The sequence below is a fragment of the Chiloscyllium plagiosum genome, chromosome 28, assembly GCF_004010195.1.
Source record: "Chiloscyllium plagiosum isolate BGI_BamShark_2017 chromosome 28, ASM401019v2, whole genome shotgun sequence".
NCBI lineage: Eukaryota > Metazoa > Chordata > Chondrichthyes > Orectolobiformes > Hemiscylliidae > Chiloscyllium > Chiloscyllium plagiosum.
Window position 1 is genome coordinate 5,141,532 of NC_057737.1, and position 16,197 is coordinate 5,157,728.

Sequence of the window (16,197 nt, forward strand, 5' to 3'; positions counted from 1 at the left end):
GTGAAGAGTTTTTACTCACATCTGGACTCTTTAAGGTGCTGTCTAAGGCCAAGCCTGGGCCAAAGCCAGTCAGTGCTTTGACATAGGTGGAGGATGGTAATGATCTCCGGCATTGAGTGAACACAGAAAACGCCAAAGATTTAAGGTGCTGGGAGTACAGGTGCCGATCATCATTTTTCACAGGCTGTAACAGATACTGACATGGGACAATCTGCAAAGACAAGAGAAATAAAAACTGGAAGTGAACCTAGGCTCAATTTGTTAAAATTCTTAAATAAGCAAGCAACATTAAAAAAAATGCACTATCCCCATAGCGGAGTGTTTAAGCTAGGACAGCTAGCTGTCTCTGATATTACTCCTGAAGCACGCAAGAATAATGTAAGGGGAAAGGAAGGCGGTTTCAGAGAAACTTGAAACTGCTTTCCATATTACAATAGTGACTACACTTCAAAAGCACGTAGTTGGCTGTAAATCATTTTCAGATGCCCTGAGGATGTAAACAGAACTTCAGAAATTCAAGTCAGCCATTTTTTTTTAAATCATCTTTTTGCTACTCTCTAAATGCCTTAGATCATTACTCATAACGATGAGACAAATAACAAGTGTTTATGATAAAATGCGGTTCCACAGGATTGGCACCTTTTAATTTCTTGACCAAAAGGCAGAACCAAAAAGGTAATAATCTCTGGATAACTATCTGAGCCACAAGCTAATTGGCATAGGGCCAATAAGGTTAAGTAATCGTGTGGCTCAAAGATTGGTGTGGGAGAAATGGATTTAAATTCAAGGGGCATAGTGATGGGGAAGAAGGGACCAGTTCTGATGGGACAGCCTTCATTGGAACTGTGCTGGGACCACAGTAGAAGCGCACTGGACAAACGAATGACAAGAGGAGGAGGGGCGGTCAATACGGGACTTAAAGTGTTATATCTGAATGCATGTAGTATAAGGAATAAGGTCAATGAGCTTGTGCCAAAGATCAAAATTGGCAGATATGGTGTGGTGGGCATCATAGAGACAAGGCTGCAAGGGGATCAGGATTGGGAGCTGAATATTAAAGTTTATACATTATATTGAAAAGACAGGCAAGTGGGCAGAGGGGGTGGAGTTGCCTTATTTGTATGAAATTAAATCAATAGTAAGAAATGAAGTAGGGTAGGATGGTGTAGAATCTGTGTGGGTAGAATTGATAAAACGCAAAAGGTAAAAAGAACCATGGTTAGAGTTATGTATAGGCCTCCAAACAGTAGTCAAGAGCTGATACACTAGGAGGTAGAACAGATGTGTAGGAAAAACAAAGTTACAGTGATCATGGGGATTTCAATATGCAGGTGGACTTGGAAAATCAAGTTGGTAGTGGACTGCAAGAAAATGAATTTGTGGAATGTCTATGAGATGGCTTTTTGGAGCAGCTTGTGAGGGGACCCACTAGGGAACAGGCAATACTGGACTTAGTGTTGTGCAATGAGGCAGAATTGATAAAGGAGCTTAAGGTGGAGAAATCCTTTTGAGGCATTGATCATAATATGATTGAATTTACTCTGCAGTTTGAGAGGGAGAAGACTGAATCAGAGATGATGGTATTACAGCTGAATGAAGGCAACTGCAGATGCATGAGGGAGAAGCTATGTAGGACTGAGTGGGAGAGGTGCCTAGCAGGCAAGACAGTGGAACAGCAATGGCAGAAGTTTCTGGGGGTAATTCTGGAGACACAACAGAGATTCATCCCGAGAAAAAAGCATTGTACAGGGAGGATGAGGCAACCATGGCTGACTAGAGAAGTCAGGGACAGCAAAAAACCATATAACGTGGCAAAGGGCAGTGGGAAATCAGAGGATTGGGAAGCTTACAAAGACCAACAAAAAGCAACAAAAAGAAAAAAGAATTAAGGAGGGAGAAGATTAAATGAGGATAAGCCAACCAGTAATATGAAGACTGCCAGAGTTTCTTTAGATATGAAAAGGCCAAAGGAGAGGCAAAAGTGGACATTGGGCTGTTGGAAAAGGACGATGGAGCGAAAGTCGTGGGGAACAAGAAAATGGCTGAGGAACTGAACAATTACTTCATGTCAGTCTTCATGGTGGAAGGCACGAGTAATATCTTGAAAATTCAAAAATGAGGCAGAGCTGAGTATGGTGGCCATCAACAAGAAGGTGGTGCTAGAAAAAGTGAATGGTCTAAAGTTGGATAACTGAAGAGATAGCAGGTGTTAGTGGTAATCTTTCAGGAATTGCTAGAATGGGGGACAGTCCCAGAAGACTGGAAAATCACTAATGTTATACCCTTGTTTAAAAAGGGAGTAAGGCAAAAGACAGAAAAACACAGACAGATTAGACTAACCTCAGCTGTGGGTAAGATCCTGGAATCTATTGTGATGGATGACATTTCTGAATACTTTTAAGTGTATGGTAAAATAGGGCAAAGTCAGCATGGTTTTATCAAGGAGAGGTCATGCTTGACAAATCCACTAGAATCCATTGAGGAAGTAACAAGCAGGTTAAACTAAGGAGAGCCAATGGATGTTATCTCCCAGGACTTCAAGGCGGCCTTTGACAAGGGACATACAGAAGGCTACTGAGTAAGATAAGGACCCATGGTGTCAGAGGCAAGGTGCCAGCATGGATAGAAGCTTGGCTATCTGGCAGACAGCAGAGAGTGAGGATAAAAGGGTCCTTCTCAGGATGGCAGCCGGTGACAAGTGGTGTTCTTCAAGGCTCAGTGTTGGGACAACTTTTCACTTTATGCATGAATGATCTAAATGAAGGAACTGAGAGCATTCTGACCAAGTTTGCAGACGATCTAAAGATAGGTAGAGGGACAGGTATCACTGAAGAGGCGGGGAGGCTGCAGAAGCATTTAGGCAGCTTAGAGTGGACAAAGTGGCGGCAGATGGAGTACAACATGGCAAAGTGTGAGGTCATACACTTTGATAGGAAGAAGAGGCACGGACTATTTTCTAAATGGAGAGAAAATTCAGAAGTCTGAAGTGAAGTGCAAAGAGACTTGGAAGTTCTAGTTCAGGATTCTCTCAAGGTAAACTTGCAGACTTAGTCAGTAGTTAGGAAGGCAAATGCAATGATGGTATTTATTTTGTGAGGACTTGAATATAAAAGCAAGGATATACTTCTGAAGCTTTATAAAGCTCTGGTCAGACCACATTAATGTGTGCAGTTTTGGGCCCCATATCTCAGGAAGGATGTACTGGCCCTGGAGTGTGTTCAGCGGAGGCTCACAAGCATAGTCCCAGGAATGAAAAACTTAATATATGAGGAACCTTTGAGGACTCTGGGTCTATATTCAATGGAGTTTAGAAGGATGAGGAGGGATCTAACTGAAACATACAGAATATTGAATGGCCTATGAAAGGTAAGAAGCTAGAAGAATTCAAAAGGAACAAATGGAAATCAGGACATGTTAAAATGTAGTTTAACAATAAAAAAGAATGGAAGACAACAATTCAAAATGACTAGACCAGGGATTCCAAATCATAGGTCACAACCCCAGTGGGGTCCATCAGATGAGATTTAGGGGTCACCTTCAGCGTTATAATATAAGTCATGTTGGAGATACTCTGTTTTGAAAAACCAGAAGTGGCTCCATGGTTCTATGACATGGAAGCACAATGCTCAATTTGGTGGTAGGGGAAGAGTGTGAACAAGTTTCATACTGGTTTCCCTAAGTCTTTTTATTTATTTACTTACTGAAGGGATATGGCTGCTACTGGCTGGCCTGCATTTATTTCCCATTTCTAATTGCCCTTGAGAAGATGGTGGGAGGTTGCCTTCATGAACAGCTGCAGTCCATATGCTGTAGGTAGTCAGGGAGGGATTTCCAGGATTTTGACCGAGTGACACGTTTTCAATTAAGGATGGTGAGTGGTTTGAAGGGGAGCATGCAGCTGGTGATATTCCCATGTATCTGCTGCCCTTCTCCTTTCAGATGGAAGTGGTGGAGGATTTGGTGTTGCCTAAGGAGCTTTGCTGAATTTCTGCAGTGCTTCTTGTAGAAAGTACACACTGCTGCTAATGAGCATCAATAGTGGAGGGAGTGGACGCTCGTAGGTATGTAATCAAACAGGTTTCTCTGTCCTTAATGAAGTCAAGCTTCTTGAATGTTATTGGAGCTGCACTCTTCCAGCTAAGTTGGAAGTATTCCCTCAAACTCCTGACTTGTGCCTTGTAGATGGTGGTCAGACTTTGGGGAGTCAGGAGTTGAGTTACTCATTGCAGTATTTCTAGCGTCTCACCTGCTCTTGTAGTCAGTGTTTTGTGACTAGCTCAGTTCAGTTTCTGATCAATGGTAAGCCCAAGGATTTTGATAGTGCATGATTCAGTGATGGTGATACAAATGAATGTCAAGGAATGATAGTTAATTCTCTCTTGTCGGAAATGATCAATGCCTTGTGCAAAACTTACGTTACTTCCCACTTTTTAGCCCTGTACTGGATACTGTCCCAATCTTACTGCATTTAGGAATGAACTACTTCTGAGGGGTATCCAAGGAGTTATGCATGTTGATGAACAATGGTGAACATCTCCATTTCTGATCTTTTGATGGAGCAAAGGTCATTGATGAAGCAGCTGAAGACATTATCCCTCGGAGCTCTTGCAGAGACGTCCTACAGCTGGATTAATGCACCTCAAACTATCTTCCTTTATGCCAGGTATCACTCTAATCAATGGAGAGTTTTACCCCTAATTCCCAACAACTCCAGCTTTGACAGAATTTCTTGATGCCACACTTGGTCAAATGCAGCCTTGATATGAAGGGCAGTCAGTCATTCACAGGCACGTCACCTCGGGAACTGAGCTCTTTTGTCAATGTTTGGACCAACACAATTATGAGATTAGCAGCTGAGTGATCTTGGTGGAATCTAAATGGAACATCAGTCAACATTCTTTTGCTAAGTGCATGCAACGTGATAGCGCTGTTAATGGCTTCTTCCATCACTTTATTGATGATTGAAAGAAGACTGATGGGGCAAGTAATTGGCTGGGTTGGACTAATCTGCTTTGTGTGTGCCTGAGCAAATTTCCACATGATTAGGTAGATGTCACTTTGCAGCTGCACTGGAGCAGCATGGTTAGGGACACAAGTAGTTCTGAAGCACAAACCTTCAGTACTATTGCCAGAAAATCGTCAGGGCTCATTGCCTTTGTCATGTCCAGTGCCTTCAACCGCTTCTTGATATCACATGGAGTAAATCAAAGTGCCTGAAGTCTGGCACCTGTGATGCTGGAGATCTCCAGGAAAGGCAGGGATAGATCATCCGCTTTGCACTTCTGGCTCAAAACTGTTGCAAATGCTTCAACCATACCTTATGCATTAATCTGCTGGGCTCTCCCATTATTGAAGATGGGGATGTGTACAATCTCCTCAACCAGCAACTTATTTAATTGTCCACCACATTTCACAACTAGTTGTGACACCATTGCAAAGTTTAGATCTGATCTGTTGGTTAGGAATTACTTTACTTTTTCACTTGCTGTTTATGCTGTTCGGCATGCTTCACTGGAAACTAAAAACCCAATTTTTAGATATACCTGCTTCTGACATGCTCTCCTGCACTCTTCATTAAACCAGGGCTAATGCCCTGATCACATAGTATTGGTGGAGTGGGGAATATGCCGGGACATGAGATTGCAGATTGTGTTGGGAGTACAATTCAGTTGATGGCTACAGCTCCACAGCCTTGAGTTGCTAGATCTGTTCTATCCCATTTAGCACAATATCAATGCTACTCAACACAATAATGTGGTAATCTTAATACCATGAGATTAGGAGCAGAATTAAAGCTGAGTCTGCTCTGCCATTCAATCCTGGCTGATATGTTCTTTGACCCCATCGTCCTGCCTTCGCCCCTTAACCCTTGAGCCCTTTACCAATCAAGAACCTATTTATCTGTCTGAAAAACAAAATGTCTTGGCCTCCAGAGCTCTCTGCAGCAATGGGTCCCACAGATTAACCACCCTCTGGCTGAAAATAATCTTCCTCATCCCAGTTCTAAAGGGTTGTCCCTTCACTTGGAGACTGCATCCTCAGCTCTTGTTTCCACTCGTAGGAGAAACTATCTTCAAGTCCACCTATCCAAGACTCTCAGTATTCTCTAAGTTTCAATCAGATCCCCTCTCATCCTTCTAAACTCCACTGAGTACAGAACCAGAGTCCTCAACCATTCCGTCATATAAAAATCTCTATTACCCTGGGATCATTCTTGTAAACCTCCTCTAGATTCCCTCCAAGGCCAGCAAATCCTTAAATATGGGGCTCAAAACTCTCAGTATTCCAAATGTGATCCAACCAGAGTCTTATACAGCTTCAGTGGCACATCTCTGCTCTTGTATTCTAGCCCTCTTGAAATGAATGCCAATATTCATTTAACTGACAACTGAACCTGCATGTTAAGGCCTGAACTAAAACTCCCAAAGTTCCTTTGTGCTACAAATTTCTGAAACATTTATCCATTTAGAAAATAGTCTACATCTCTTTCTTCCCACTAAAATGCATAAGATCACATTCACAGACTATATTCCATCTGTCACTTCTTTGCCACTTTCCTAGCCTGTCCAAGTCTTTCTGCAGCCTCTGCTTCCTCAATACTACCTGTCCCTCCTTTTAGAATCATAGAATAGAATTTCAGAATCCCTCGTGTGGAAGCAGGCCATTTGGCCAATCAAGTGCACACTGACCCTCCAAAGAGCATCCCATCCAGACCCGCTCCCCTATTCTATCCCCGTAACCCTGAATTTACCATATCTAATCCACTTGGCATGCACATCTTTGGACCATGGCAGGAAATCAGAGCACCCGAAGGAAACCCACACAGACACGTTTAGAAAGTGCAAACTCCATACAGACAGACGCCCAAAGGTGGATTCAAACCCGGGTCCCTGACGCTGTAGGGCAGCAATGCTAACTATTGAACTACTATGCTACCCCAAATAGACTTATCTTTTGTCATCTGCAAACCTAGCAGCAAAACCCTCAGTTCCTTCCTCCAGATCATCAATGTATATCATAAATAGTTGTGGTCCCAATACTGACCCTTGGAGAAATCCACTAGTCATCAGCTGCCAACCTGAAAAATATCCTCATCCCTACTCTCTGCATTCTGCCAGTCAGCCAATCCTTTATCCAGGCCCGTACTCTGCCCCTAACACCATGGGCTCTGATCTTATTTAGCAGCCTATGTGGCACCTCGTCAAAAGGCATTCTGGAAATCCAAATAGACCAGCAGGTAGTTTCATTACCCATATCTGATTGGATGTCATGTGTCCACAGTCAATGTTAAGAACTCCTAAGGTCACTAAGCCATTTCAGAGGATTTTTAAAGAGTCAACCACATTGATGTTAATCTGAAGTAACATGGAGGCCAGGTATAGACAGCAGTTTTCCTCCCTAAAGGGCAGTGAACCAGGTAGATTTTTGCAACTATCAACCATGAGTTCATGGTCATCATTACAGTCTTGATTCCAGATCAAATTCAAATTCCACCATCTGTCATGATGGGATTCAAACCCCAGAATATTACCTCTGTGTGAATTACTACTCCAGTGAATAAAATCACTATATCATCAACTCTGTCTTGAGCGCACCTGTTTGCATCAAGTCTCAACACTAATCAAGTCTAGATGTCGACTGGAGCTTAGAGGTGCACAATAAACCACACTGTCAGGCACTACTACATGCCTGCTCCATGGCTCATTAGGCCCAGCAAGCAGCACAAGAATCGTTACACAGATCTTTAAAAATAGGACTTCCTATTATAAACAGCACAAACTTTAATTAAATACTGAAAGTTACTATCACGTTGTTGCATTTTATTTTGGTGCCATCCTTCTCTTGCTAAAGAACTGACAGCCACTAAATCCCCATCTCTCTCTACAACTTTTAAACCCCAAAAATCATCATCTATTGAAGGATAAAAATGGGATCCCACTGAGAAATATCCATGAAGTACTGGGTTAGGCAGCTTGCATGTTTTTTCATAAAAATATTGGCCAATGCAGGTACGTCACAAACTCAGTAAACAGCAAGAACAAATGTTCCTTAGCATTTCAAAATCCTAAAATAATGCAATTTCATATTTCCCCCATTTTCAGCTGCTCCACTGAATACGATCTACTAAATATGGAAAACCAGAGGTCAAACATCTCCTTCACTGCCAATGGATCCATTTACAGCAAAGTAAGGTATTGCCTTTGTGAAAAATTAATACTGTTTTCATGTACCTTTACGCTACTTTGCCTCAGTTGCAATAAACAATTCTATCTTCTGACCTGAAGGAGTAATGTCCTTGGTCTCTCCACTACTCCTAAAGTAGCCACTAGGAATTAGTAGCAGCACAAAAGGACCTACCCCTTTCTGCCTCTGAAGAAAGTATAACTTTTTGAATTGGGTCTAACAATGTGTTTTAGGGCAAAAGTCACTAGGCACTACATATCACAACCAAGCAGCAGCATTATTAAAGTGCAGACTATTTTAACACAATACTCCTATTTATATCTTCCTATTTCACCAATCACACCCTTCCCTCCCAAATGAAAGGATCTACTCAAGTGATAATTGATATTAAGTATTTAATTGAAACTGAACAAAATCATAGAGTCCTGATCAAACATTAAGCAACTGAACTAACAAAAACAAGTATCAGCTACTCTCTTGTCTTCAGAGCAGCTGGTACTGGCACGGGAACAGTTCAGTTACACATACATGCACATCCATTATTTTGTTCAGATCCTGCACCGCAGAGGACTACAAAGATCAAAACAAACAGATTACATACGCACATGCTGAGAAAACACTGTTCAAACAAGTGGCTCACTGTAAACATTTTCTGCTGAACCAAATAGAGACCCCTTGATAGTAATTCTAATTTCACTAAACAGCTCCGAATGTTAGAGTAATTTAAATAGATAATACTTGATTACACTATTATGACTTTTTTTTTAAGAATTAGCTAGTTCTCCAAGGCATTGTTCACCAGAAAAAAGTGCAATGGGACAGCATAAACCAAGATATAAACAATTCATGCCAGCAGGAAGATTGTTTGGACAACACTAAAATGATTTAGGATTAGCATGATAATTTTAAAAATTAGGAGAGATAACGACAGAAGTATTAGAAAAAATTTAAGATCAAGTAGACAAGCTTGAGTAAAATTGAATGGGTAACACCTCGAGTAACTTATTTTAAGAATACTTGAATTTGAATGCATTAAATCAGCCTGCTTTATATTAAGAAGGGCAAGTGTAAAATAATCTGACTCCTGGCTCCTTCCCCTACCATAAAGTGAATTATGTAATCATTTAAGCCAAATTTGAAAAAGCTGAAGTGCGTTGCGAACCCACTCAAAGAGATAAGACTGCAATAACTGCTGAGCTCAACCAACAAAGTACTTCAATTTAAAAAAAACTCTTCCAAGTCTGTATAATTAGTTTAAAAATATTTACTCTGGAAAAAAGTAACCCATAGCATTTTTTGAAATTTTTTGAAGATGTCGCAAACAGTATGATTATAATATTACAGTTTGAAAGATTAGGTTAATAAAAGAATTAGCCTATGTAACTATGTAATGTTTTTATAAGATTTATACAGGCTTTGAAGAAAATTATGTATGCAAACTTAAAGCTTTGCCCAATAAAATAAAGCAATACATTTCCTTTACATCCTACTACACGGAAGACCATGTTATTAATTTTCGTTAGTTTCTTCCAAGACGTTCATGGTGATCTAGGGGGGGAAAAAAATCATTTCTAAGCTTTTCATGGTACTACATACTCTGGTTGAGGGATGGTGAGGTTTTATATCCATGAATCACTGCAATTCTGTTTTGCACCACTAGAAGGGAACATAAGAGTAAATGGGAGGAGATGGCCCTTCAAACTATGCCTTGCTATACTGAGTGAGTCAGGAAGTATTTTTATGAAGGCAACTTGGACCAATTTGAAAGACACATGTGTTAAATGTACCATCTCTTCTACAATTATTTACTGTACCATTCAACATTTAAGAAGTACACTCACTTGCACAGATATTGCATTCTTGATGTGTTTTGGTAAGAAATGAATCATCTCTAGGTAGCAGCGTAATAGCCCAAGTGTCCAAACATTTGAAGATGACGATCTTTCGTCCTCTGCATTGTAAGTAAAAGGATCCACAATGTACACAACGATGGATGGTGGATAAATGATGGCATGAGACTCCCCCTCTGTTGGGACCCCAATTTTATCCCTGTCCATGGTGCTACAATACAAATAAAGTACAAAAATTAAATAGGACAACAAAGATTACATATACAGAATAACCTCGATTATCCAAACAAGATGGGCAGGGAGTATTTTGATCAGATAATGGCGTTCGGATAACGGATAATGTTTTTACAGGACCTTGAGATCTTGTTCAGATAATTCAAATTCGGATAATTGACGTTCTGATAACCGAGGTTGTTCTATAATTATCTGTTACTTCAGCAATAATACAAAACAAGACTTTGCAAAATTAAAATGTATAGTATTAGCCCATGTCTTTCTCTTATAGGATCTGAAGAAAATCTAGCTCATAAAATGAAAGGGTGAGTCTTCTGAAGACAGCAGACTGAAAAAATCCTCAGACAAATTAATTTGGGCAGTCTCAATCCAGTTAATTGTGGGCATATGCTTAGAACGCAAACTTCCCAAGTTGACACTGCAAAGAAACTTAAGATTTTAAGATTGGTTTGTTTTGGACAGGTATTTTAATTTAGGTGAAATGAAGGAATGATGTGACCTGTTTGATGATCTAACAATAGGCCTGTGGGATGTGGTTATCAAAGATTAAAAAGGTAGGCTTGGAGTGATCACTGGAAGGAAATTGCAAGAGATTCACAGTTTAAGGCAACAGAAGCAGTATTTGGTTTACAATGGCTAGATTGTTAAGTCTCCAAAACCCCAGGAAGGTGTTGAGAATGTTAGGCTGTCTATCTGGATCCACATTGCCATTGATATAGACTTAAAGTCCAAGATTTCCTGAAACTTTCTCACTAGTAAGACTGTCAGGATCCAGGAGGGAGAGGGGGAGAGGAAGGAGGAGCCTAGAACCAAAATATGTCTATAATTCACCCCACAATGCAGGTCAGAAGTCATGTTTGCATTGAAAAGACCAAATTCATAAGGATTTATAAAGATGGTGGTTTATTCCCCTCGTGTGAGCTAGAGAATTAAATGCCATGGATAACCCTCACCACAAAAGACAGTTTAGGAATTAATACTTACCAGGTTGAGACAACATCACTACTAGGGCAGTATCACAAGTACCACTTCTGATCTATTGCTATCTGGCAGATCATCTTGCAAACCAATAATCTGAGCACTAAGTTTAGCTATTTACTTGATACATCGCTTTGAAAAGGTCAATGCTCAAGTAACTCTTTTGTGCTCGGGTCCAAACATAAATATAACTGCTTTTGAACTAATCAAGCCAGAAAGTTTGTTACTTTCTTTTATTATTTTCCTAAATCTGTGATAAATTGCAACACTTTGAATTCTGAGAGATCTACATTAGATGTAACATTCACATGAAAACAAATACAGAATCAATGAAATGCCTTTTAAGATTTGTTGCATTACTACTGCATTTCATTTCACAGTATCACTGTTATAGTTGCAAATACCACAAGGCCCAAAAGAAATGGCTCTCATCCAATGTGAAGCCTGCAACCAGTTACACTTTAGGAAAGAAGCAAAGATCCATGAAAAAAAGAGTTCAGAAGACATTTGGTTCCAGGGATGACAAACGTTGGTCACAAAAATAGGTTGGAAAAGCTGGATTGCTCTCCTTGGAGCAAAGGAGTATGAGGAGTGATTTTATAGCAGTATATAAGACTACAACAAGTTTGGAAAGGTAATCAAGGAAAAACTGTTCCCTTTAGCTGATAATACAAGAATCAGAATACAGGTTTAAGATTTAGTGCAAATACTGCAGTGGGATTGAGAGAAAAACGTTTTATTAACATAACGAGGATAATGACCTGGAACCTTCTGCCCACAAAGACAGTTGGAACAGAAGCAATGATTTCAAAAGGAAATTGGATTGGATCACATCCAAAAGAGATATTGTATTGGAAATCAAGTCCCACTACTCCGGAGATGTAAAAGATTTTACCAAAGTATGCAAAATTTCCCAATTCTCTTGTCTTTTAGTCCTAGATTAACAAAGGACAGGTCGGGTTTCTATACTTCCTAGCTACAGGTAAATTATGAACTGTCAATATGTAACTTGACTAGGGAAAGCTCTGAACCCCTTATGATACACATACATATACACACAAACATATAAGCACTAACAGACAAAAGAGCATGGTGTTTTGGATGGAGGAAAAAGCTGAGAAAGCAGTTCAATGGTCTATGTCATCTCCTCAGATGTCTATGTCCAAATGCAGCAGGACCTAGACAATATTCAGCCTTGGGATGGAAAGTGGGTAACTAATGTATCACCATACAAATACCAGGCTATGACCATATCCAACAAGAGAGAATCTAACCACTGTCCCTGACATTCAATTGCATCACCATCACTAAAATCACTATCAAATGACTTGGGCTTATCACTGACCAGATACTGAACTGGACTAACCATATAAATAGAATAGCAGATCAGAAGCTACAATTGCTTCAGTAATTCACTTTCTGATCCCTGAAAATCGTAGCACCATCCACAGGGCACAAGTCAGATGGAATACTCCCACTTATCTGGTTGAGCACATCTTCAGCAACATTCAGGAAGTTTGATATCATTCAGGACAAAGCAGCCTGCATGACTGGCACCACATCCACTCCATCCATCACCAATATTCAGTAGCAGCAGTGTGCATCATCTACAAGATGCACTGCAGAAATTCACAAAGGCTTCTTAGATATTTTCCAGACCCACGACCATTACCATCTAGAAGGACAAGAGCAGCAAGTACATGGAAACACCACAACCTGCAAGCTCCCCTCCAAGCCACTCAATATCCAGACTTGGAAACATGTCACCCTTCCTTCAGTGTCACTGGATCAAAATCCTGAAACTCCCTCAATAAAGGCAATGTGCGTCTACCTGGAGCACACGACTACAATGATTGAAGGTGGCAGTTCATCCCCACTTTCTTAAGGACAACTAGCGATGGACAATAAACGCAAGCAAAACCCATAATCCGTTAACATTTTTTTTTTAAGAAAAGCATTGCTCGTTGATCTTCTCCAGATGTTTTCACCTCAAAACAGCAGGCACAAAGTGAATGGTTCACAATTTATAAAATTTCTGACTTACTGGTTAAGAATCACAGATTACAGCAACTAGTGAGGGAAAATAATTTGGTTTTCATCAGGCATTAAAGTGCTTTTCTACTGTAGCAATAAAGGATACCAACTCCCCTTCCATAAGTCTGAAGGCTTCTTGTTAAATCATTCACATCCACAAGCTACCCAATTACATTTGTCGACAGGCAGGAGGCTCTCATCAACAACTCCACAGACCAGTTACTTGCTGCCAGCCAAATCTCATTCTGCACAGAGTCCCCGAGGCCAGTCATTCTCTAGTAATCTATCTTCACTGCTTCAAAAGGCAACACTGTAAACAACAGTCACAATAAGTGTTGGAAGGTTGCTTTTAAAGTGTGCAGCAATCCCTTCCACATTCCTTGGTTTCCCACTTCAGTCCACTGTCAAAAATGCAGAGAAATGTTTTAAAAATACTTCCTTAAACCTGCAGGGCTACATGGATTGTAAGGGAATGGGACTGTCTAGGTTGTTCCTCAGAAAGCCAAAATGGACCAGATAGGCAAAATGGTCTCATTTTGTACTTAATTAATTTTACATCTAACTCAAGCGAGACAACATTTGAAGTACTCAATATTGTTTTGGGCACCATACCTTAGAAATGGTATACAAGCACTGAGTGGAGTGCAACACAGCTTAACTAGAAAATTGCCCAAGCTCCAAAGATTAAGTTTTAGATTAGATTAGATTACTTACAGTGTGGAAACAGGCCCTTCGGCCCAACAAATCCACACCGCCCCGCCAAAGCGCAACCCACCCATATACCTACATCTACCCCTTACCTAACACTACGGGCAATTTAGCATGGCCAATTCACCTGACCTGCACATCTTTGGACTGTGGGAGGAAACCGGAGCACCCGGAGAAAACCCACGCAGACACGGGGAGAATGTGCAAACTCCACACAGTCAGTCACCTGAAGCGGGAATTGAACCCGGGTCTCTGGCGCTGTGAGGCAACAGTGCTAACCACTGTGCCACCATGCCGCCCAAACAGTTACAAGTATAGATATCATAAACTAGGCTTGCATCATCTAGAGCATACAAGGTTAATGAGTGGGTTTATTCAAGTTTTTATAGCTATAAAAGAACTAATAAGGAAAACGCAGAGCAGATTTTGTTTTAACTGTGAATGAGTTTTGTGCATGGATGTAACAAAATCCATGCCAGGACTCACGACTAAGAATGAAGTTTGTGTAATAAGTTTTTCCTATCTCAATAGATAATTTTAAATCTGAAATTAACAGGTTAGCGCTGGCTAAGAGATATGAGGATAGATGGGTAGTAGGTTAAAGGTCAGCCATCACCTGACCGAATGGAACAGCAGACTCGAGGGACCTCCCTCTTATTAACTTTACCTGATGTTAAGCCTGAAAATATAGCATTCGTGTGACAACATCTGCAATGCAGACTTTAAAAGCCTGCTGACCAGTAACCATTCTGTATATAGGTCAACAAGAAAACCATGCTCCTGACGATCTTTTTTGCATTCAGAAACAATGACCTCCAATGAAGTAACTATGTTTTAACAACAGCACATGATTTTAGATGCTAACATTTGCACTTACATAGATCACAAAAAGTACATCAATCTCACCTCTCTGGAGGTTCCTGGTGTTGTTGTCCCATTCCACCAACTGTTGAATCACCAGAGATACCATTACTCTGCTGGGAGGCTGAGCTTTGTGCAGTCACAGCACTGGAGGAATTATTCAAATGTGCAAATGGAGGAAAAGAGGAAGACGGTTTTACTGCAGCAGATACGCTGGTCAGGTTCACAGGTATTGAAGCCACATTCGAAGTAGTACTACTAGCTACTGTGCCAGTTATGGCAGTGTTTGCTAAAGTACCAGATGGTACAGGAGCACTGGTGGAAGATGCAGATGAACCTCCAGCAGGAACTTGTACAGGAGTTTGTAATGTACTGGATCGATTGCAAGAGGAAATGGGGTTAGGTTGCGAGAATAACGAACTGTCCAATGTTTGACCAGCAAGATATGGACCTGAAACAAGAGCAATTTTTATATTAGTATATTAATTTCAAATTTCTCAGGCATTAATCAAAGCCATCTGCTTCTCATTTAAAGCTAGAAGGAGTTGGTAACACAGCATATTCACAGACATAAAAGAGAGATAGAAAAGAAGTACATTTAAAAGACATTTGGACAGATACATGGAGAGCAAAGGTTTAGAGGGACACAGGCAAAATGCAGGCAAATGGGACTAGTTCAGTTTAGAAACCTGGCGGACATGGACGAGTTGAGCCAAAAGGCCCATTTGTGTGCTGTATGACTCCAAAGATTAGTTTTTCAAACCAAGACCTTTTGACAGTTGTGATCAAGATTCTCAACCTGAAAATGTTAATTTTTTTTTTTACAGAAACTGATAAAAGCATTGCACACCACCAGCAGTTTTTTGTTTCTATTTCCAGCACACATCTGACATTTTCACAATCCAAGACAGAAAAAGCAGCAGATGCAAGTAAATGGGAGAGTGAAATCAAGCTTTCTAAATACTTCCTTTTGAACAACACTGCACGATGATGTGCAGCTACTGGCAACTGTGACCATCTTATTTACAGTGAGGAAAATGCTTGGACAATCAACATTGTAAGTGCTAGATAGGACAGACTTTGCACCACTGTTAGATTCTCATTCCACAATTAAGTAGAACAGAATTGTCAAAACAAACAGAGCTTGTGATAAATTCAAAACTGTTGAAGTATTTATAAATAAATAAAATGATCAGCCATATCTGTGAAAATCCTGTAATTTTCAATAAATTGCTTTTACTCAAGATAAATTTAAACCTTAGCCAATACAGTGATCAAGAAATGTGTTCACTTTTGAATCATGCCGAGTGATGTTTCATTGCCTTTACTGATGTCATAAGTCACTTAC

General features: G+C 40.3%; 1 protein-coding gene across 3 annotated transcripts in view; it reads right to left on the reverse strand.

Annotated features, from left to right (window-relative positions):
- med13a (mediator complex subunit 13a) overlaps window positions 1-16,197 on the reverse strand; it is a 217,668-nt gene that overhangs the window by 28,878 nt on the left and 172,593 nt on the right. For all 3 annotated transcript variants that reach the window (XM_043718104.1, XM_043718103.1, XM_043718105.1), the window contains exons 21-23: window positions 14,895-15,300; window positions 10,026-10,245; window positions 20-211 (exon numbers count right to left, since the gene is read on the reverse strand). In XM_043718104.1, coding sequence (XP_043574039.1) covers window positions 20-211; window positions 10,026-10,245; window positions 14,895-15,300 — 818 coding nt within the window. The remainder of the gene's footprint in view (window positions 1-19; window positions 212-10,025; window positions 10,246-14,894; window positions 15,301-16,197) is intronic.